The sequence below is a fragment of the Astyanax mexicanus genome, chromosome 13 (genome assembly GCF_023375975.1).
Source record: "Astyanax mexicanus isolate ESR-SI-001 chromosome 13, AstMex3_surface, whole genome shotgun sequence".
Taxonomy (NCBI): Eukaryota; Metazoa; Chordata; class Actinopteri; order Characiformes; family Acestrorhamphidae; genus Astyanax; species Astyanax mexicanus.
The window spans coordinates 36,814,053-36,836,854 of record NC_064420.1 but is presented as its reverse complement, the minus strand read 5'-3'; the positions used below and the strand labels follow the sequence as shown (position 1 = coordinate 36,836,854).

Below are 22,802 nucleotides of genomic sequence, written 5' to 3'. Positions count from 1 at the left end.
TGATTCTCTCAATAACTATTCATTATTCATTATATTCATTAACGACTCCAAGATAGTTTCAATGTAAATACTTATCACTTCCCTTTGGGATTTAGTCAGGAATGTCCATCAACCCAATTATCCTTCCATCCATTCACTCACTTATCCATTAGTCCATCCATACCCTCACTCACTTCACCCACAAATCTATTCATAAACCGACTACTCAATCATCCATCCACACAATCACCCTTCCACTCACTTATCCATTCATTCATTCATTCCCCCACACATTCATCTAACTATTCAACTCCACATTCAGCCAGTCATCCAGTCACCCACCCATTCATCAATCCATTCACCAATGCTGCCCACTTAACCATTAATTAATCCATCCATCTATCCATCCATCCATCCATCCATCCATCCATCCATCCATCCATCCATCCTCCCACCCATTTACCTATCCATACATACATTTATTCATGCATCCACAAACCTACCCACCAACCAAATCACCCTTCTACTCATCAACATATCCACCTGCCCCATTCATCCAGCTACCCAATAATCTAATTTCTGTGTTTTATCCATCCAGTCCCTCTTTCATTCTTGTATAAAAAAAATTAATAAGTGGCGTTTCAGCCAGCCAGACTTGAGGGTGTTCTGCAGAGCTACCTGTGCTAAACATTTTTAAATTATCAAACTTTTGGTTTAATATTTACTATATGACTGACTCAAGCGTGCACTGTATTTATTTAGTCTGTACACAAATTTAACTTTGTATTTTATCATTTTTCAGTTTTAAAATAGATTTTGATGGTACTGTAGCCATGTATGGTTGCAGAGTTTATGCATATCCCTGCCCCTGGTCATACCTTATATTGTGGTAGTGTATTAAAACAGTATGATGGTTTGAAAAAAGGAGATATCATCCAACCCTACTGCCCACCCATCCATCCATTCATCCATCCATCCATTTACCCACTGATCAGTTAATTAAGCCAGAACCTTCTAATCACCCATCTAATCATGCTTCCATCCATCCCATCCATTAGTCACACTTAACTTTATCTACCTATTCATCCACCCACCCTATTCATCCCTCCATTTACCCAATCAAGCTTCATCCACCCATCAGTCAACCAATCCACCCTTCCATCCATTCTTCCACCCACCAATCCATTCATCCATCTATTTACCTACCAAATCCAAATGCCCACCCACCATTCATCCATGCATGAATCCATCAGACATTGCATGCAAAAGCAAGAAAAACAAAAACAAAAGGAAGAAATATGTGGATGTATATTTTCCACAATAAGAATTCATCACTTCAACTCTCTTTTCCGACTACAGCCCTCCCTGCGCCAAGCATTCTAATCTTCTTTTCCTTTTTAAACTGAAATGCAAATAAAACGCAGAGTGAGCACTACTGCAAATCAAGCAGAGAACAGAAGAGAAACTGCTGCCTGCTCTACTGATTCAAACACAACACACCAGTGTTTTATCTGCAGCTCAACATTTCAATCATACGACTCTTTTTGATAAGACTATAATAAAGATGAAGCTGATGGCTACTAGAGGCCTTCTAGTTCCGTGGAAATAAGGAACTGCAATCAACTCATAAAAGGATGTCAGTGGGAGAGTATCCGGTGTTAGTAAAGAGTACACACACAGACACACACATTATTGCTCTGTCCAAACAGTGATTGCTTGGCACAGTTCAATATCAAGCGAATCACTAGTATATTGCAGTCATCTAAGCCAAACTTAGCCTGATAATGACCAACCAAAGAATTGGAACCTAAATAGACCTCTTTAGAGCTCTTTCCATGCATTATTGAAAATGCTATATGCATAAGACAATAAAAAAGAGCATGCAGGTCAAACTAAGCTATCTTAATACAAATCTATGTTCATACATAATAATTTAAGATATGCTTGCAAATAATGTGGTCAAATAACACAACATATTGGTTGAAAAGTAATATTAATTATATATCAGTAGGCCATACTTCCAGTTTTCACAATCTCAATTTTTGTCATGTTCTTCTTTTGTCAAAATTTAGGACTTTTAAGGTTTATGTTGTATTCACATTTACAACCAGATCAACAGAAATGGCCCATGGTTCATTTATCTCATCCTGTCCATGGTGGACCAGAAACCTATCAAGAATCACTGAACACAGGGCAAAAATAACCTCTGGACAGGACATCAGCCCATTCCAAGTTACCTACAGCTGAGCTATGTAGAACATAATGCCCCTGGTGCCACCATGACATCCCTTGGTCCAACATTATTTAGCATAAAATCTTCTATAGCGTCAACTGTTGCAATACTGAATTAAACAATATCTTCATGAATGTCTGATTCATATTCAGCTAGCTAATACAAGCTACAAACCGTCTCAGGCAACCAGAGTTCGTACCGGCCACCTCTAAGCCATGAGTCATCTAAGCTCATCTTCAGAAGACGTGTTTGTGCTCATTGCTGTACTGACAAGAACTGAGTAAACAATGAGACTGAAGTGTCCTGAGCATGTGAAGATCCTCCACTTTTGCAGGGCAGATGTATAGGATGTGTTTCTAGGATGTCTAAATAAATCAGATGTGCTTTAATAGAGAAATTAATCAGCTAATTTCCAAGCTGATGGTAAAACAGGGAAACCATAAAACTGCCTACATTGTGCCAATATTTAAATTTTCCTGCTTAAACACACCTTACTTAACTTAGCAGTTACATTTATTAGATTAATCTGAGCTAGGAAATAGTTAAACCAATGAATGTATATAAGCAAAAATATCTTTGCAGATTTTCTGGTCTGATGTCTGAAGTGTGGTGTTAGTATAAAAGCCAGCCAGTAAACAGTGACTTTGCCTTGGACAAAGTACAAATTCTGTTTAAGATAAATATATTTTCTTTTTTTTTTCCACCACCAGTGTCCGCTTCACTTTTGCAGCAGCCCAGGAGGGTTGAACTGGACCTGGAGTAGCTTTGTTTTTTGGAATGTCTGGACTGTGGTACTGTAATCGATGGGAATGTAAATCATTGCATAATAAGAGAGAAAAGAGAGAAAAGTCTTTTGCTGAGTGATTTTGTGTGTTTCATATCACAAAGTGACAGTGTCTGTGAGAAGGCTTGTTAATATCTCTGCACCATGGTTAACCTCTTCAGCTGCTGTGGGAACCTGATGTGTAATTAAGCCATCTGCGCTACAGATATCCACATTTACTAAATGCTATAATGCAGCATTATGAGTGCTTCTACCTTCTGGAAAGAGCTCCACATCTGGCTCTTTGTTTGTGAGCTGCGTTACTGGATTTGCCCTATTGCGTTTGTTCAGCCTTTCTAGGAAATTACGCACACTGCTCTCTCCTGTGTATAATCAAACACTTTTATTGTCGACAATGAGCACCAGTATCCTGGTGCATCTGTACATGTCTTTATCTAATTTCTGACAGGCTTAGCAGTTCGAGCACATCCTAGTGCTGAGTATCAGTAGTAGAAATCAATGGACAGGACAACCATGAATGCTATTAGTGATAATGAACCTGGCTGGCGGTGCTTGTCTAGGTTTAAAAAAAGAGAGAGAGAGATCATCCCCACAGACTGCAGTGATGAATAGTAGCACTCAACCAGGACAACTGTGTATGCATTTCATAAGGCACTATCACTTCGCTTCCAGAAGTCCTCCAAAGTTTTGCACGCTACTGTGTTCTGAGCTGCATTATAAAGCATGCAGAATACAAACCAACATCAGCATGATGTATTTGAAGCTTGGAAGCGCTTTGTTATAGCAAAGCCTAAAACTATAGCGTTCCTTGATAAATGACGTATCCTCAGGGCTGGGTATCTGGATATAACACAGTAAATCTATTTAGCTGGTCAAAAAAAAACTTTCAAACTTTCATGTGAAATGATAAAGCACTAGTTGTGCAGTCTCTCAGGCAGACAAACTTATGCCCTACTACATATTCATGACTTACTGGCATGGCAAGAAAGATCCTTTTTAGACGAGACGATTTAGACGAGGGAGCTTAATACAGATAATCAAATCAAAAAAGAAAAAAAAAAGATATAAAACAGCAGCCACTATCAATTCTATTAGTACTCAGGTAAGGATAAAGGTTATTTTGAAAAGGAATTGAGGAACCTGACATCTAAGACTACAGATCAACATGAACAATAACAAATAACAGTTAATTAGATTCCAAAACATGCATGCATGCATGCATTTCTTGCTCCTACAGTGAGGAAATGGAATGCATGCTTTGAGCCACAAATAAAGCATACGCTGTTTACAAGCTGAGAGATATAGAACCTGAAGCGGACTGTTGTGGGAGAGTAATGTTATAATAATACATAAATAACTAGTAATAAATATAATCATTTTAACATTACAATGAATTTATTTTACTGCACTATGTACATGGGCAGAACAATGCTTGCGAGAACTGTGAAAAGCTCTTTCACTTTAAAACCCAGTTGTGTATGTATCTTTCAGCTTGTCCAGAAATGCATGTAAAAAGCATATCACTTAGGGGTGATGTAAAGCATGAATTGCGCTTCCCAACTGTAAGGAGAGACCAGGAGAAACACTTCTACACTACATAAACCTTTCCTTTAGATTCGGCCAGTTCCTGAAATGAAAGACAACAGCAGTCAAAATGAATGTGCAAATATTTGATTGTAAAATAGCACAAGCCTATATCCACTAAATAAAGAGAAAGAAGAAGTCCTGGGACTAAAGAATCACACTCAGAGAATCATTAATTAAGGATTGACCTGATTTTACACTGGAGATTATGCTGCTCTCATCCCCGTACACTCCAATAAGCTCATCAGTGCCCTCTCTAACTGCCAGTCACCCACCTCCCCCTCCTCCCGCACTCTTTCTCCTTCTCTGGTCTGTGGCCATCCCCTGCTCGGCACTAATTAAATCAACGTTAGCAGACAGTGATAACGAAGGGCTGTGCTTCGAAGCTGCTCTCTCCTAATCATGGCTAAAGTGCCTGGTGGAGTTTGAAGGGCTGATAGCTGAGTCAGGGTTCAAACTGGAGATAGCCAAAGTCCATTCCTCCCTCAGTCACAGACGAGCCTTTGGGCGCTGTGCCTCAACACAGAGGGTCCACATGCTCTCGCCATTAATTAAAGTGTTTACAGACTGTGTGCTTGCTGCTTGTTTATTAATATGAGACATTATAACTGCTCCAATATTGCACTAAGCAGTCTAAAATGGAGGTGTATTTCAACTGATTTATTGCCTAACTCATATTTTACCTGCATTGATGTAAATCATGCCAGTAAAACATATGTAATTAGTAGGGCTTAGTTTTGTTTTAAACATTTTTATCCAGATATGATACTTTTCTTTAATACCTTTTTCTAAATTGTAACCAAAACTACAAAAAAGCAATATTTTTTTCTTACACATATATACAGCTCTGGAAAAAAAAATAAGTCTGATTTTGCTATTTATAGGTATATTTTTGTTGTTTTATTCTATAAACTACGGACAACATTTATCCCAAATCTCAAATAAAATATAAATAAATCATTTAGAGCATTTATTTGTAGAAAATTAGAAATCGCTGAACTAAATAAAAGCAGAGCTTTCAGACCTCAAATAATGCAAAGAAAACAAGTTTATATTCATAAAGTTTTACGAGTTCAGTTTGGTGGAATAACCCTGGTTTTTAATCGCAGTTTTCATGCATCTTGGCATGTTCGCCACCACCAGTCTTACACACTGCTTTTGAATAATTTTATGCCGTTCCTGGTGCAAAAATTCAAGCATTTTAGCTTGGTTGGATGGCTTTTGATCATCCTTCTTCCTGTTGATTATATTTCAGAGGTTTTCAATTTTCAAAACTAATTTTAAGTGGTCTCTTATTTTTTCCCCCACAGCAAAATATGTATTTATTTATTTGCCTTCACAAATAATCTTATTCTCATACTGTCACCAGGAGAGTCTCCATTTTTCTGGATCTTGTTTGAACGAAAACAATGAGCATGTTTGTAATACTTTATTAGGAAGAAAAAAAACAGCACTACTGGTGCTTAAACTATAAATATTTTCTCTAAGCATATTACATGATGCATTTTAGATTTTTAAGAAGTTATTTTTAAGAAATATCAGCATTAGATGAAATTATATTTATTTTAGTGCGTCAATCACTTAAAAATGAATTATACTCATGTGCAAGTCAGGGCACTTTACTGTGCACACTGTGCATTTGGGCGTTATGCGCGTTTTATGAAAAGTATCAAACAGGCACTAATTTTATTTATTTATTTATTTTTTTTTAGACATTTTTTTATGTAGATATTTTAGGAGACAACATTTTTAGTATTGCATTTTAATACCCAGCCTTGTGATAATTAGTGACTAGTTTTACATCATAAACCAATGGCAAAAAATATATAAATGAACGACAAAAAAATAATTCAACCAATGATCTATATCAATGACTTTGTTACTCGGCTGGAGAGCCTGTTTCCTAAGCTAGCCACCCTGTGCAAGCATTGTGGAATTCTTTTCAAATATGCTACTGTATAGATCAATAGATAGATCGATAGATAGAGGTATAGGTATAGTTAGAGCAGTAATACAGAATAAATTAAGTATAAGAGAAAGCAGGTAGCAGCAGATACGACAAATACTAAACATAAACTTGTGCAAGTATTGTATTTAAGTTAAGTGTGCATAGTGACCATGAGTTTAAAAGTACAGGATGTACCATAAAGAGTCAATAGTGTCCAGGAGTGCAAATGTACAGCATGTACAGTAGCTGTAAAGTGTCCAGGAGTGCAAATGAACAGAACAATTTCAATAGTCACAGAGTGCAGATGTACATGTTATGTAGTATGATTATTGTACAGATATAAATAGGCTGTGATTTGAAAAGCATGTGTATATAACATTATTATTAGGCAGACACTCTTATTAAGCTCTAATGAAATTATGAAATTTAATTGTAATGCATTTTACAATTAAAAGATCTACAGAAAAGGTAAGTAAACATTGCAGTTTTTATGTTACATGGGGGTGACAGCGCAGCACTCATATGCACTGACTACTAGCACTAATATGACCAGGCTAAGTCAGCTGAGCTCTTATCCCAGCTTTCCATCCTTTTAGGAAGATGCATTGCAGTACTATACTGCAACCTGAGCTTATCTACACACTTTATGGCTGACTAAACTAATGTGACTATCTCTAATGGTGTTCACTTTTCTATAGCTGGCAACAACATGCTGGTACTTATCTCTCACATTGGGAGAGATTCACTTCCCACAACAAACCCCCACAAGGTTAGAATGATTAATATACAGTACACAAGTGCAGTAGGGCTGTTGTTATGTAGTTGAGTGAAGCAGTGGAGGTGGGCGAAATGTTGAGGACTTAATTTAGAAACTGCTGAAAAGTTCTGATATGACTAAACCGTATATTCACAAGTGCTGTACCTTACAAAAAGGTTTGTTTCAAATCATGATTTGTTCCTTACAGTCCAGAATAAGTTCAGAACAGGGAGGAAATAGCAACAAAACCTCTTTAATGTATAAGCCTGTTTTTTTTTTTTTTTGATGCCAACACACTGCATCCACTTTTACTTAGTAATACTATTGTTTTACTCAACCATTCTAAAACACAAGAACATTTCTTAGTCTGTATTTAGGTCCAGTAACTATGAACACATTATTATATATTACAATAATATTTAGACATATTTTGATTGAAATTATTATTTTTGGATCTATGTTTTTATCTATAAAATAAAAATGAATTGGTAAAATAAACATAATATAAAACAACCTCTCCAGTATTAAAGATGAATGTACTACTACCAAACATTTAAGAATCTGACCTGGGATCAATCAGCAGCTCTGTATATGTGATCACACTATCAATTCATTCCTCCACTGGTGTGTTACTTCAAAATCACCAGTCAGTGCAGACAACAAATGTGGGCTGATATCTCCATTTTGTATATTAGTAATTTGATGATGACACGTTGTGGTCCCTTTCCATCTTTATGCTGTTGTTGGTGCTTTCTGCCTTTAATGTTTGTTTCAGACCTGACTGACTGTCTTCCTGCTTCAGATCACTGTCTGAGCAGGCTGTATTTGTTACAATTCACACACAATCATTGTTTGACTTTAAAATATGACACACCTACATCAGGATCCACTCAAGTTTATCTATGTAAATTGTGGTCTAGCCATTGACTATTATTTCAGCTCAGTTCTACAAATTCCAAACTGTTAGACAAACTAACTATATACAGCTATGGAAAAAATAAGAGACCACTTACAAGTTATGAGTTTCTTTAATTTTACCAAATTGAAAACCTCTGGAATATAATCAGGAAGAAGATAAATCACAAGCCATCAAATCAAGCTAAACTGCTTGAATATTTGCACCAGGAGTGGTATAAAGTTATCCAAAAGCAGTGTGTAAGACTGGTGGAGGAGAACATGCCAAGATGCATGAATTAGAAACCATGATGATATATGATATGATTTAAACTTTATGAAAATTAACTTGTTTTATTTGCATTATTTGAGGTCTGAAACAACTTGGAATTTTGGAATTGGCAGAAATTTTGTACGTAGTTTATAGAATAAAACAACAATGTTCATTTTACTCAAACATATACCTATCAAGAGCAACATCAGAGAAACTGATTTAGAAACTGAAGTGGTCTCCTTTTTTTCCAGAGCTGTATATATCTAAAGCTCCAGAGCCACAAACAATATTCTGATGAATGCCATTACCAGGACACATTCTTCTATCTAGACATCTAACGCATCTATTCTGATAAAACACTGTTTAAAGGAGGTCTGTGCCTTTCTGCCTTTTGTCACTCATGTTTGTTGTGGTGTTAGAAAGCTGAGCGCAGTCAAACTACAGCAATCAAATCGTGCTGTTTTACATGAGTGTAGGTTAAACTAAACATTACTGAATCATTGGTGTACACTCAAAATAAAAAATGTGCTTCAAATGGTTATTTAAAAAAAGGTCAAAGAACATATGTCTTAAATCTGAACCTAAATTCAGTTTCCAGCCCCTGACTTTGTTATCTTTAGCATGTGTGACACCAGGTGGCCAATCAATGACATTAACTGTTTACGCAACTTTCAGCAAGAGAACTTAATTCAAGGATCAAATTTGAAGGCCTGGGCCAAAGAAGGAACACATTTGGTTTTCTTAAGAACTCAAAAACTAGACTGTTGCTATAACAAACAATGTAGTTTATGTGATTATCCTCCTCCTAATTCACCTGATACAGCTAATCAGCTACTTATCAAACCTATCCCAGATTGAAGATGGTGTGTTAATGCTGGAAACCACTAAAATGTGCAGGGCAGAGGTTCCTCCAAGATGAGGGTTGGTAGGAACTGTTCTATGGTATTGGTTAAAGAACAGTTTAAATGATTTTATTATTTAGGAGTGCATGTAAAGATAGTTAAATCATATCACTTAGTAATACAGCATTGCGTAACTAGGAGCCTGTTTACACCTGGTCACTATATGGGTCTTGAGTATCAGGATTAGGTCTAGATAAGACCACAGTACTTAAGAATGCAAGTGTAAACACATTTAAGATGCACAAAAACAGATACAAAGCCCATTATTTAAACCACTTGAGGAGGTGGTATGAGACACATCTGAACCACAGATCAAGTGTAAATTCATGTCATTATATCTTATAGGAATACAATCCAGATACTAGGTCACAACATATTCTAGAAATAGGGTCTAGGAATATTGGATCCTATTGAATTATTGACAGTATTTTTGGTCAATCAAAAGACAGGCCATGACTGTGGAGACGAGTGTAAACAGCTGTCCCCTGACTGACAGACACCCGGATATCACTCCAGGGTAATGTTGCTGTCTTTTGTGGCCTGGGCAATTTCTACTGCCTTCTGAAGTGTATTCTGAAGAATAAGCGAGACATTCCCTTCAAGTTTAGAACAAAAGCAGTGGCTTCCAGACAGACATCTTATCCATGCAGTCTGCACCGCAGGGGGAGGAAAGCACACTTACATCATGCATCTATTCCAGAATTAGAAAGCGAGTAGGACTCTCAAATCCTCTTTGGTAAGAGAGCTTAATGGCAGATGTCCTTATGAGAATCACGCCTAACTGACTTCAATTACAGTCAGAAGCTTGAGTGATTTCCCCTCATGCCATTTCAGAATAATGCAGATAATAATGCAGAACAACAGAGAGCATACACAAAGTGTTGTTTTGAATGAACAGACAGTAAGCATCGCTGTGTAGACTGAAGAAGACAGAAGACAGGAGATTGCCAAATGCAAATAGCTTATTACACAAAAACACTCAACACCTCCCTCTCTCTCCTGATCCTGCCTCCCTCTCTCCCTCTCTCTCGGAGTCAGATTACCGGTTTAAGCTCAGTTGTTTTGTGAACCCTATTAAAGCTCTCTGACATCACCCATATTATATCCCTTTAATCTTCGAGCTCACTCAATTCCCTCAGTGTAGGAGTCATCTCTCTTAGACTAGACTACACACACACAAATACACTTTTGTTGTGGTCAGAACCCCATAAATCGTTCAAATAGCTTTAACATCAAGCATGGACATTAAATGATATAATGATATAATAAGCATGCACTGAATCAAGTTACATTCAGTAAATATCACTAATTGAAATATTTTAAATTAGTTTCAGAAGAATAAAAGTATAGACACCAGCTCAATCATTTAATCAAAGGTAATAAAGAGTTCTACCCATCCTACTTTTGTTGAAGGAACTTACTCTACTGTTCTACTCGATTTTGGAGCATTTATGTGAGGATTTGATTGCATTTAGTGACAAAACCATTCAGGAGGTCAGATAATTGGATAAATATCATTCACCTAACAACCCACCCCGCTTTATACCCCCTAGCTCCAGAGAGTTCTATTCTATTGGCAATTCTTTTCTTAACAAAGACAAGAGCAGCATGCATTTGCACATCTGTGTCAACAATGGATGCAACTTAAGCCTCTATCCTCCATGACTTTCTTATATACATACATATATATACATATATATATAGTTTTGTTTCACTGATGCTTGATTACTCATCATAGTCTAATTAGTAATCTTCTGAAATGTTATTTGTATGTCTTATGGGAATTTCTGATTAAACAGGCTATAGTGAAATAAACTACATACTTAGCCATAGTGATGATACAGTATTTTTTAATGATCCAAAGCTCCTGCCTGAACTGAAAGTGAAGCAATCCTCTTTGCTTTTGCTCCCTTTCCCCTTGTTTAAACAAACTTTTGACATGCATTCACTGCACAGTATGAAGTAAAATAATTACTGGATATCTCCAAGGGCCATGTGTTTGGATGCAGTTAGAGTTGAGAGCAGCCAAAGTGTGTTTTATGTGAGAGCTGGATCCCTAGAGCTCTAAGTAATTGGCTGGCACTCAGTGGAAAAATAAGCTTTATAATGTTCATTATTTTGACAAGCTTTTGTTTGTTTCCAAGAATAAAAAGTGTGACTGAGAACAGTATTACTGGATGAGACACTTGTTCATTAAAATCATCCGGCTTTTAATTAAATCGCTCTCTCTTAATTGTACACTGTCAGTTTGTCCCATATTAATAAACACCCGCATAAACAAAAGCTGTCCAACAACAAGGATATTTCCAAGGATAAAACTGTCCAAATAGTCCTACTGTCAGTATTGGCTGACTTAGTATTCTAGTAGGAATAAAAAATACATAAAGTTTAAAATGTTATTAAACATGATGTGATTCATTGCCTTATCAAAAAGCAAGTCTAATTGGAAGGCTGCATTTAAAGTTATGCGACAATAAAAAAAAACAGTAATCTTAAGTGATTTTTCTGAGTGTCCAGTTGTCAGTTTCACACAAATCATAGACAGATGTACGAATCCACCTTTTAAAAATGGTAAGAGGCAAAACATTTGCAGTATTAGCATTACTAGCAATAGCACGGTTAACTCCTCATGGTGTGCATGTTCTGAATCTAAAAGTTACAATGTAATACAGAAAAATCGTGAAATCGTGAAAAATCTATTTCAAGGTAATACACACAGCTGTTCACAACCTAGCAATCAAAGTACTGCATTTTACCCTTTTCTGCTCAAAATATAAATTCTGGTTTATTTTGCTATTTTAGATTTCATACTGCAGCTCTACATCTTCTCCCTACAGCTGAAACTCAGACAAGACATATGACAACTCCAGATCAAGTCTATCACACAAGCTGTTGGCTCTTAGATACTCGTCTTCTGTTGCTTCTGTGGATCTGTGTCAGTCAGACCTCTCTCTGTCAGTTTCCAGAAGCCTTCTGATGGTGTAGGGAACTGTACTCATGACACTGTGACTTTATTTTTCCTTTTATTTCTATAAAAGAAAAAAACTTCACTTTTTTTTTAGAGTAAAAATAGCATATCGGTCTTCCTTTTAAGTGTTTTCTTGTAACTATGACAGCAGTCAGAAGATGCAGTGTTAAGCATAATGCAGTAAAACAAACACACTGCTTTTATACAGGCAACGTTTTGCAAATTGAAAAAAGTGTGCATCTGTTTTTAAAAGTAAAAGCTTCACCAATCAGCATCTTTATCCTGTCTTTAATAGACTCCACATAGACACTTTTTCTGCTGCTTTCAAACAATGTTTTCTGTTCTCTTTCTTCTGGCTCCAGCCCAGCCTTTTACATACGGCAGGATTTGTGAGGGTCCAGATGTTACCGACCTGGGGCGACAACTTAGCCAAGATTTTACATTTACAATACTTATCCATTACCTTGTTGAAGTTTATTTATTATTATTATTGCACATATATACACAAACACACAAATTTAATGCTTATTTACTATGTGTATAAAATATGTATTTATTGTTTATTACATTTAGAATTTTTCAGCCCTTTATTTTTTCTGTATCTGTCTTGCACCATTGCATCCCCTTTATGAGGTCAGAGTTTTACACCCCCACCAGTAAACAATGCAGGCAAAAAAAGAAAAAAAATGGTAAAGAGATACAGTAGGGATGTGTAAAGATGCAGGGTTACAAGCTGTGTGTGTGTGTGTGTGTGTGTGTGTGTGTGTGTACAGGGAGAGTACCTTGAGGAAAGCAGGGGCAGTGTAGGGCAGTGGAGCCTGGAGCAGCGAGGCCTCTAGAGTGCTAGAGATACGCTCTCCTCCATCCTGTTTCCTGCAAGCGGAGACAGAAACACACATAAGAATTCAGTGTTGTGTGCTGCATCATTTCTCACACACGCTCACACAGCATCGCGCACACAGAGGCCGTGGGGTCACAGGAGAGGAGGTATTATCAATGTGGCAGCCTGAGCCTGGAGGCTGACATTTGTAATACTCCACACACAGCTGTGTAGGAAGTACCTCCCCGTAGTCTTTGTACTTTGATTAGCAGGTTTCCTGGGTCTGATGAGAGCTTCGTATGGGTCCTCAGGCATGGGGGAGATGAGCAATATATGTCTGCCGAGGGGGGAGGGTGAGTAATTCAATTCCATTGCTGCCTTTTCTGACTTTTTGATAGCGCACCATAATTAGATTTACCATTATTCTCTGACTGAGGAAAAACAGATTGTATTACACTGCAGACTAAAAACGATTCAGAGCAATGTGAGGGGCCTGAAGTATGACCTTCACTTCTCACTGACCAAACAGCTGAGTCTCTATACTACAGTATTCTCCTTCAAAAAATGGACAGCAGCCGACTGAAAGAAATATAGGTAAAGTTTTGTAGCCACAAGCCATATCAAGATGTACTGGCCTTCACCAAGGCAACAAAAAAGCAAAAGCACTGTAGAATCATGCTTAAAATGGTACTGTACTATTACTGTAAATGAAAAAAAAAAACATTCAAGATGTAACACAGATATATAAAACCTCAAATGAACTGCATAATTTCAGAGAGGGACTATACAGCTCTGGAAAATAAAATAAGAGACCTTAAATAAAAAAAAAGACTTTTTGATTTAACCATTATTTAAAAACCAATTAAAAAAAGTCTGAAATATAATCAAGAGGAAGATAGATGCTCACCAGGAGTGGCATAAAGTTATCTAAAAGCAGTGTGTAAGACTGGTGGAGGAGAACATGCCAAGACGCATTAAAACTGTGACTAAAGATCAGAGTTATTCCACCAAATGTTGATTTCTGAACTCTTAAAACGTTATGGACATAAACTTGTTTTCTTTGCATTATTTGAGGTCTGAAAGCTCTGCATCTTTTTTGTTGTTGCAGCCATTTCTCATTTTCTGCTAAATAAATGCTCTAAATGACAATATTTTTATTTGGAATTTGGGAGAAACGTTATTCGTAGTTTATAGGATAAACCAACAATGTTCATTTTACTTAAACATAAACCTATAAAAAGCTAAATCAGAGAAACTGATTCAGAAACTGAAGTGGTCTCTTAATTTTTTCCAGAGCTGTATATGCAACATTTTCTTGCATTTTTTTTCCAACATGCAAGTCATTTTATGTATGAAAACAATAAATTATTCTTACACGATTTCTCTTTATTTTGTCAATTATGTATCAGAGTATTCTGATACATACAGTATACATGTAGTATACTGTAAACTTCTTTACAGTACTGGCACTCCAATATTACTGGGATATAGTTGAGTGGCATTTATATGCTATAGCTAATTATCCATTATCAGTACCTACCCTCACTAATGCTCTCATGTCAAGAACTAAACTAAAGCAGGCAGGTCTTGATCGCTTCATTAGTCAAGTATAAATGATATAGAGCAAAGCTCTAAACCACAGAAGCTCAGCAAAACCCACTCACTCAGCTCCCCCCCTACTCACCACCTATTTACTTCCTGTTCCCCACCCCCCGAATGTCTTCACTGATTAGCTGATACAGTGCTGACATCACATGATGATGCTGGGGAAATTAAAATACGTCCATAGACAGAAACTAATGTTTTTTTTTTTTTTTTTTTTTTTTTTTTATCTAAGCATGATCCTGATTGCTTCTTTCTAAGTAGGTATCAGTATTGGTGAGAACAAAAATACACATCCTTTTATTTAGTTGGAAAAAAAAAATATTATTGATGCTTCCCTAGTTATCCCTAAAATGCACAAAAGTAAATGTAAATATAAATGCATGTATTTGTACAATACATGTTAACTTAAACAACAAAAAATTTGTGGTGCATGAAAATATAACAGGAATGTAACTGTATGTTCTGCATGTTCACACAGAAGAGGAACATCAAACACTTCGACTTAAAAGAGAGGAAAATTCAGTTTTACATAATACGGGTCCTTTAAATAAATATGACACATGATCTTCATGAATATGGCTCATGAGACAAAACCCAAATCTCCGTAAGAAAGGTGATGTCATGCTCTAATTCAGAACGTCAGGCTTACTTAAGAAACATCAGCAGTGGGAATGCTGCTGCACATCCGCCTGCAGAAACTTCACAGAGCATGCTCGGGTCCACAGCACTGGCGTGTACCTCAGAAATGCTCATTAACGAGCCAGTCTTTGAGAGACAAGGCCTCGCTTTGGGCTGCACTTCAGCAGCTCCTCTTCATCTGTTTCATAAGATCTTCTGTGCCCTGCTCCTTCCAGCAAACACCATTCATCACGGAGCAGACAGCCACTCTAAAGTGAAATGTGATTATTCTCCAGATACACCCCTTTGGCTTTTACCCTCATGAATGCATTATCATAAATTGCAGCAGAAATGCCAGGCTGAGTACACGCAGGTTACATTAACCTTCAACTACCCTCGTGATCCAGGGAGGAGAGTTTCTGTAAAATGATCATGTCGTTCGTCCTCTGTGGCCAGAGACTTTAAGTAAACTCTTTATGGATTGGTTTATTGCAATATCAGTTTGTCTGATGATTCAGGCTGGTGGTGAACTCGGATAACATCTGTGAGAAAGAAAGAGCTAGAGCACAGACACTGTGAGGCACGAACCTCGAGTGAACCCCATCCAGGAGCCAAAAAAAACTGTATAACAAAAGCCCTCCAGACAGCCTCTATACTTGGCAAGCACTTCAGCAGTTTCAGAGTTTTCCCCAGTATATGCTGAATCCTGGACCACACAGCAGGAGCTGCCAAATGGACCATCCTCATTTACTAAGCATCAATCTTCTCCAATCTGAGTAAAGATAATATAAAAGTAGAGGTACACTCAGATTTATTTATAGCTGAGAGTATGTAAAAGTACTATTCAGATGAGCTTTTTACAAGGGGACTTTTAATTCAGGATATTTATATTGTTAATGACCAATACACAAAATTACTAGTATAAATTAATCAGTAAAAACAAAAAGCCAAAAACATTGCCATCATTTAACATAAGGCTGCAACCATCTATCTTGCCATTTAAAAAGAATGTAGTCAACACAGGTGCTAGTGCCTGGTCACAAGTAATCACATGTACTTAAACATTTTACCTTAATTAAAATTAATAATATAATTATAATTAATTTGAATGAACAATACACACAGCATTCTTTTTTGGTACAAAGCTGCTCAGTTGGCTTGAGTCTTTGAGTTCGTCTCTTTGTAGCTTCCATGTCACACAGATTGGATGGAGTGGAGTCATGCAACAAGACAAACAAAGGTATGTTTTTTTTTTTGTTTTTTTTAAAGACATTACATGAACACACACAGTGGGGTAAGTATTAACAAAATCTTTAAAAAAAATATCTGTACTTTTCCTTGCTTTACAGCCCTTTTTTCAGATATTGTCTCCAGTCCCCACCAACTCCCCCATTCACACAATGCTACCTTCTGCCGTTAATGCAATTTCAATGGAGGAGAACACTAACTGCCAGACACCCGCACTGACTAGCATCATGTTGAGTAATGGGGTGAGAAAGAGGGCCATTCTTCCCACCCAGCAAGAGTGAGGCCAATTGTATTTTTGGGACCTCCAGCTACAGATGGCCATGGTATTATCACCTAGTGATAAAAGTAAAAAAAAAAAGTAAATGGAATTTAGGTCACTGAAAAACACCAGTTAAAAATGACAGGATATACAATATCTCAAATCCCCATATAAACCTGATCCTATCCAGACAGTACATTCTGACTTTTGGTCTGGTTGGCTGCCTATTATACTGCCTTACAAAATGTATTAAAATGTATTAAAAACATATAAAAAGAGAAAAGGTCGCAGAACAGATCTTATCTCCGAATTTGTGTTTTATCTTGAATCCCAAGCTTCCCACTTAAATAAATATAACTTCACTGGCTGTTCAAATGGGATTTACATGTGGTAATTTGCAGTTTCCTACACCACCTAATCATCATGAATCTCTCAGTAGCCAACATCTTATAAAATGGCATAAATCTGCACTGTACAGCTGGCCAGAGACCACATTTCTTCTTTCTTCTGTGTTCATCACTAAGAGTAAATGTGATTGTCTTTGGTCCAGTCGTTACATCATTATGTCAAAAAGTAAAAAGATAAAAATCTACGTTCAAGGTTTTTGATAGACAGCATCAATATACTAAATCAAACAAGTTCCTTTACCAGAGAAGAGAGAAAGAAAACCAAGTTCCTACAGGCTAATAGGCTATATAACCTTTAACTTGTGACTGTCAGTGTCATATCTGATATCCTGTACATCATTTGGGATGCTGCCTTTACTGCAGTAAGATTAGTCTTTCCACTGTTCATCAATGCTCTCACACATGGTAGAAATTCCCGCCAGGCTACCGAGAGCCCTCAGTCTCTGCTTCCGTACAGCCACATAACACCCTGCCATGGGACTGAGGAAGGTGTCACTGCATCGCTCAGTCTGAGGGCGAAGTAATTACTGAACAATGACATCAGCTGCACCTCTCCCTGTAGGTTATAACTTGTCTTCTGATATGCTTTCCTGTTCTTAATAATGCCTTCCAGTTATCTTCAGATTGATCTAGTATGAAACCATGCAGGCAAATGCCCCACATACAATTTTATAAGTGTTTTTTTATATCATATCATATATTTAGTGTATAATAAGGAAAGGCTAATAACAATTAACTGCACTGTGGACAAGCTAACCATGTCCCCCTCATTAATGGGCACGCACCCTACCTGTATATAATCTTGTGCTATATCCCCTGATGCCCATTTATGATGTCTTTGTGGGTTGTGTTACAAATCCAATTTTATTTTTTTTGGCAACATGACCATTTTTAACCTACTCAAAGTGTCTCAAACCAGGAGTGCTGATGTGTTCCTACCTGTAATGATTTTGATCTTAAATCAGCACTCCTTCTCTGAGCGGTTTTATTACAGTTTTTCTCCATTGGTTTGGCTCATTTCTTGAAACTGAGATGACATTCTCAAAATAACATGGACAAATTCCCAAACTAACTTGCAGTTTCTCATAACAGAATGGCATTTCTCATTTCTTTCATCACATTTCAAATGCTTTGTACATGTCTCAAGCACTTAGTACATCTTTGCAAATGGTTTTGTACAAGTAGCCTACACTTAACACAATCATCCTACATTTAGTACATTTTCCAAAAGAATGCATCTTGTTGATCTATCCCAATTGGTTGGTTCTCAGTGTAATGGTTGTTCTCTCCAAAACATGTCAGCACAATTTCATCATATAAGTCATCATCTGCAGAATAGTCTGCTCAATTCTCAAAATGAATTAAGAAATTGTAATACAATACAGAACACATATTTTGGAACATTTCATAAATTCATTACAATCAGGTGAGTAGGTAACAGGTGAAAGCAGGTTTTGACGAAAATGAGTGTCCCACATTACTGGTGACCAATCCATCAGTTTGTTGTCTATTATTTTGAATGCTGGCATTGCTCTATATACAGTGGATATAAAAAGTCTACACACCCCTGTTCAAATGCCAGGTTTTTGTGTTGTAAAAAAATTAAAGCAAGACAAATAATTTCATAACTTTTTTCACATTTAATGTGACCTATAACCTGTACAATGCAATTGAAAAACAAATATAAATCTTTACAGCGAAAAAATATAAAACAAAAAACTTAAAATCACCTGGTTAAATACATATAACTAATACTTTGTTGCAACATCTTTTGCATTTATTACAGCACTCAGTCTTTTTGGGTAGGAACCGTGACACAGTGACACATGATCAGCGTGACACATCTTGATGTGGCAAAATTTGCCCACTCTTCTTTGCTGCTCAAAAATCTGACAAAATGTGAGGGCATCTTCTGTGCCCAGCCCTCTTCAGATTACCCCACAGATGTTCAATGGGATTCAGGTCTGGATTCAGGCTGGGCCATTCCAAAGCCTTAATCTTATACCGCTGAAGCCATTCTTTTGTTGATTTAGATGTGTCCTTTGTGTCATTGTTGTGCTGAAAGATGAAGTTCCTTTTCATCTTCAGTTTTCTACCAGAGGCCGAAGGTTTTTGCCAATACTGACTGGTATTTGGAACTGTTCAAAATTCCGTCCACCCTGAATAAAGCCCCAGTTCCAGCTGAAGAAAAACAGCCCCAAAGTATGATGCTGCCACCACCATGCTTCACTGTAGGTATGCTGTTCTTTTGGTGACGAGCAGTGTTGCTTTTGCGCCTAATATACCTTTTGGAATTATGTCCAAAACGTTTAACCTTGGTTTCATTAAACCATAACACATTTTCCCACATGCGTTTGGTAGATATCAGATGAATTTTTGGAAAATTAAGTAGAGCTTAGATGTTTTCTGGATGTTTGTTTTGCACAGACATATGAAGAAGTCGGCAGATTGTTGTTACATGTACTACACAGCCAGTACTTGCCAGAAATTCTTGCAGCTCCTTCAGTGCTGCTGTCGGCCTCTTGGCAGCCTCCTTGACCAATTTTCTTCTTGTCTTATCATAAATTTTTGTCAAATGTCTTGTTCTTGGTAATGTCTTGTTGTGCCATGTTTTCTCCACTTGATGATGACAGTCTTCAAAGTGTTCCATGGTATATTTAATGACTTTTGTAGCCTTCACTTGACTGATATCTATGAATAATGAGATACCTCTGATGCTCTGGCATCTCTTTGTGGACCATGGCTTGTGCTGAAAGATGTGGCTACAAAAATATCAGGACAAGCCTACTAGAAAAGTTAAACTTTATTTGGAGTTGATCAGAGGCACTTTAATTGTTGACAGGTGTGTGCTGACTCCAATTTAAAGTGAGTTCGAAGGTTATTGGTTAAATTTGAACACAGCAACACCCCTAGTTATAAAAGGGTGTGCACACTTATGCAACCTCAATATCTCAGTTGTTTATTTTTACTTCACCTCCCTGAAAGATTTCTGTTTGTTTTTCAATTGCATTGTACAGGTTATAGGTCACATTATAGGTAGAAATTATTTGTCTTATTGTAATTTTTTTTACATCACAAAAACCTACCATTTGAACAGGGGTGTGTAGACTTTTTCTATCCACTGTATACATCTTGGCCTGGTGCTAGTTCTTTGATGCTAGTCCTGTGATTATATAACGATGATATAGTCCTGTGATGATATAATGATTATATAGTCCTGTGGCGATCAGTGTAGAGGATGGCTCAGGCATTCTTCCCACAGTGCATTGCTAAAGAACATATCAGATGCAATGTTGATGAGAATTTATGGCCAAACAGACTGCAGCGGATGGATGGCCAGGAAGGTGATGGAGAGAGGGGAGTGACACAGAGTAGTCAGAATGTTACTGTACTGCATTTGTGATGCTTGACTATTTTTTACCTACTGTAATGTATTTTGTTTTGTTTTTGCAGGTTTTTGTAATTTGTATACATAGTATATTTGATACATTTTCCTTAGTATTTTCTTTTCTTTCTACCTACAGTAATGTGTAAAGATGTACTTGTAAATAAAAATAGTTACAGTTTCCTCAGCAGAAAGAGTGCAGTGTGTGTGGTGTGAATATTGTATTCCTTTAGCTAGACCTCTGCCATAAAGACAAAACATCTAAGCATTTTGACTTGCAGTACTTACACAATGCCAAAGGGACAATGCATTTTGGGGGCACTGATGGTTTGTGTGAGAAAGGAAATCAGTTTTGACACGTGGGTAAACTGTTTTTGGAGCGATATGAGCAGTGATGAGGATCCATGTAGTTTTGCTGCACCGTCCAGTTTATTTTGACAGATGGACAAAATTAATGAAAATGTGCCAAAGCAATTGAGAAGGATCTATGCCATTTTTAAGGTACTGACTATTTATATGGGAGAAAGACTTCATTTTGAAGCAAGAATGAACGTTTTGGGAGACATATGACATTTTGCTGGTTATCTGAAGTGTTGTGAAGAACTATAAGTCTGTTTGGCCAATTTACCTTTTAGTTATAGGAATGTCATCTCAGTTTCAAGAAATGAGCCAAACCAATTGAGAAAAACTGTAATATTGGCCATGATCCATTCCAATTAAACTACCTGTTTATTACTGGGCCTTTAAGACTGATACACTGGTGCTTGCCATTTCATTGGCTTGCTTTAGATAGCAAAGGTGTATATGTAAATTTACTGGTTGTCATGACTTCACAAAACAATCAACTTTGCATCTTAATTTTCATTCAGGGACTGTATGGACTGGGGATTTCACTGTTTGGGACCAAGTAAAATCTGCAACCATTCCTGCAGAGCCAAATACAGCTCCGGAAAAAAGTTAAGAGACCACTTCAGTTTCTGAATCATCTGAACATTGTTATTTAGAGCATTTATTTGCAGAAACAGTTTTACAGAACAGTTTTCATGCATCTTGGCATGTTCTTCTCCACCAGTCTTAAACACTGCTTTTGGATAACTTTATGCCACTCCTAATGCAAAAAAGCAGTTCAGCTTGGTTTCTTTCTCTTGATCCTATTTTTTTTTTCCAGAGCTGTATATTAATTTCAAAAGTCATTTCATTTATGCATCATTAAACCAAGGAAACACAAAATTAAAACTAAAGAGAGCTGAAAAAGGTCTGCAACACAATATACATTTTAAAGGTACTTTACCGCTTGCTAATTGCAATTACACATTGTCTCCAGAGTTAAAAAAAATCCCCAAACTTACAGACTGTTGCTTTAATAGTCCTGAAACCTGAGGCTGGACCTAAAATTGAAATTTGACCTTCCTTATTTTACCCCCTATTATCTGTCATGTTCAGTGCTGAGCATAGTAAACAGGTGTTCCCAATGACACTGACTGAGTTGTCCACACTGCAAAATATCAAACGAAATGAATTAATATATGTTGTCCAATCATGAGTATAATAAAAAATATATAATTAAAAACTGAGTAAAATGCACCAACATACCAACATATTAGCAATTTACTTAGTGCTAATTCTCAGTTTCCGGCACCACTTAAACACCACAAAATCGCTTAGTAGTCAAACATCTTGTTAAAATACAGTAAATCTTAACATGGTAACAAAATGTTGAACATAATGACTGTTTTTGACCAAACTTGAAATAAGCAGATCAATATAAACAAGGCATCATAATCATGTGGAGTGATTTTAAATTCAATACACACTGAATTACTTTTAGCTAATGAGCAAAATGTGCCCCTGATGGTAGAAATACTGGCTTTCTGCCAAGCCTGTAATTTGAATATCTCAGTCGCAATGATTGTCTTATAAATATTCAACATGAAGTGGAATATTCTCAGTTCATTCTTAGATTATATCCAATTCGAAAATATTTCAATTTAAAGTTTTCTTCTGTACATGCACAAGAGCTACAGGAATAAGAGTTTTTACTTAACATAAAATGAAACGTGGAGAAGAGTAATGGCTACTGTCACAAAAAATTATAGAGAACAAAAGGGGCAAAAAGTTATGGAGTTAAAAGTCGCAT

The 22,802-nt window shown here is 36.8% G+C and overlaps 1 protein-coding gene across 12 annotated transcripts in view; it reads right to left on the bottom strand.

Moving 5' to 3' along the window:
* Positions 1-22,802, bottom strand: part of rap1gapa (RAP1 GTPase activating protein a) — a 139,474-nt gene that overhangs the window by 31,194 nt on the left and 85,478 nt on the right. For all 12 annotated transcript variants that reach the window (XM_015605066.3, XM_049486396.1, XM_022677467.2 and 9 more), the window contains one exon: positions 13,106-13,196. Coding sequence is in view for 9 of the 12 variants with exons in the window: in XM_022677467.2 (XP_022533188.2) it covers positions 13,106-13,196 (91 nt within the window). In the remaining 3 variants the exon portion in view is untranslated. The remainder of the gene's footprint in view (positions 1-13,105; positions 13,197-22,802) is intronic.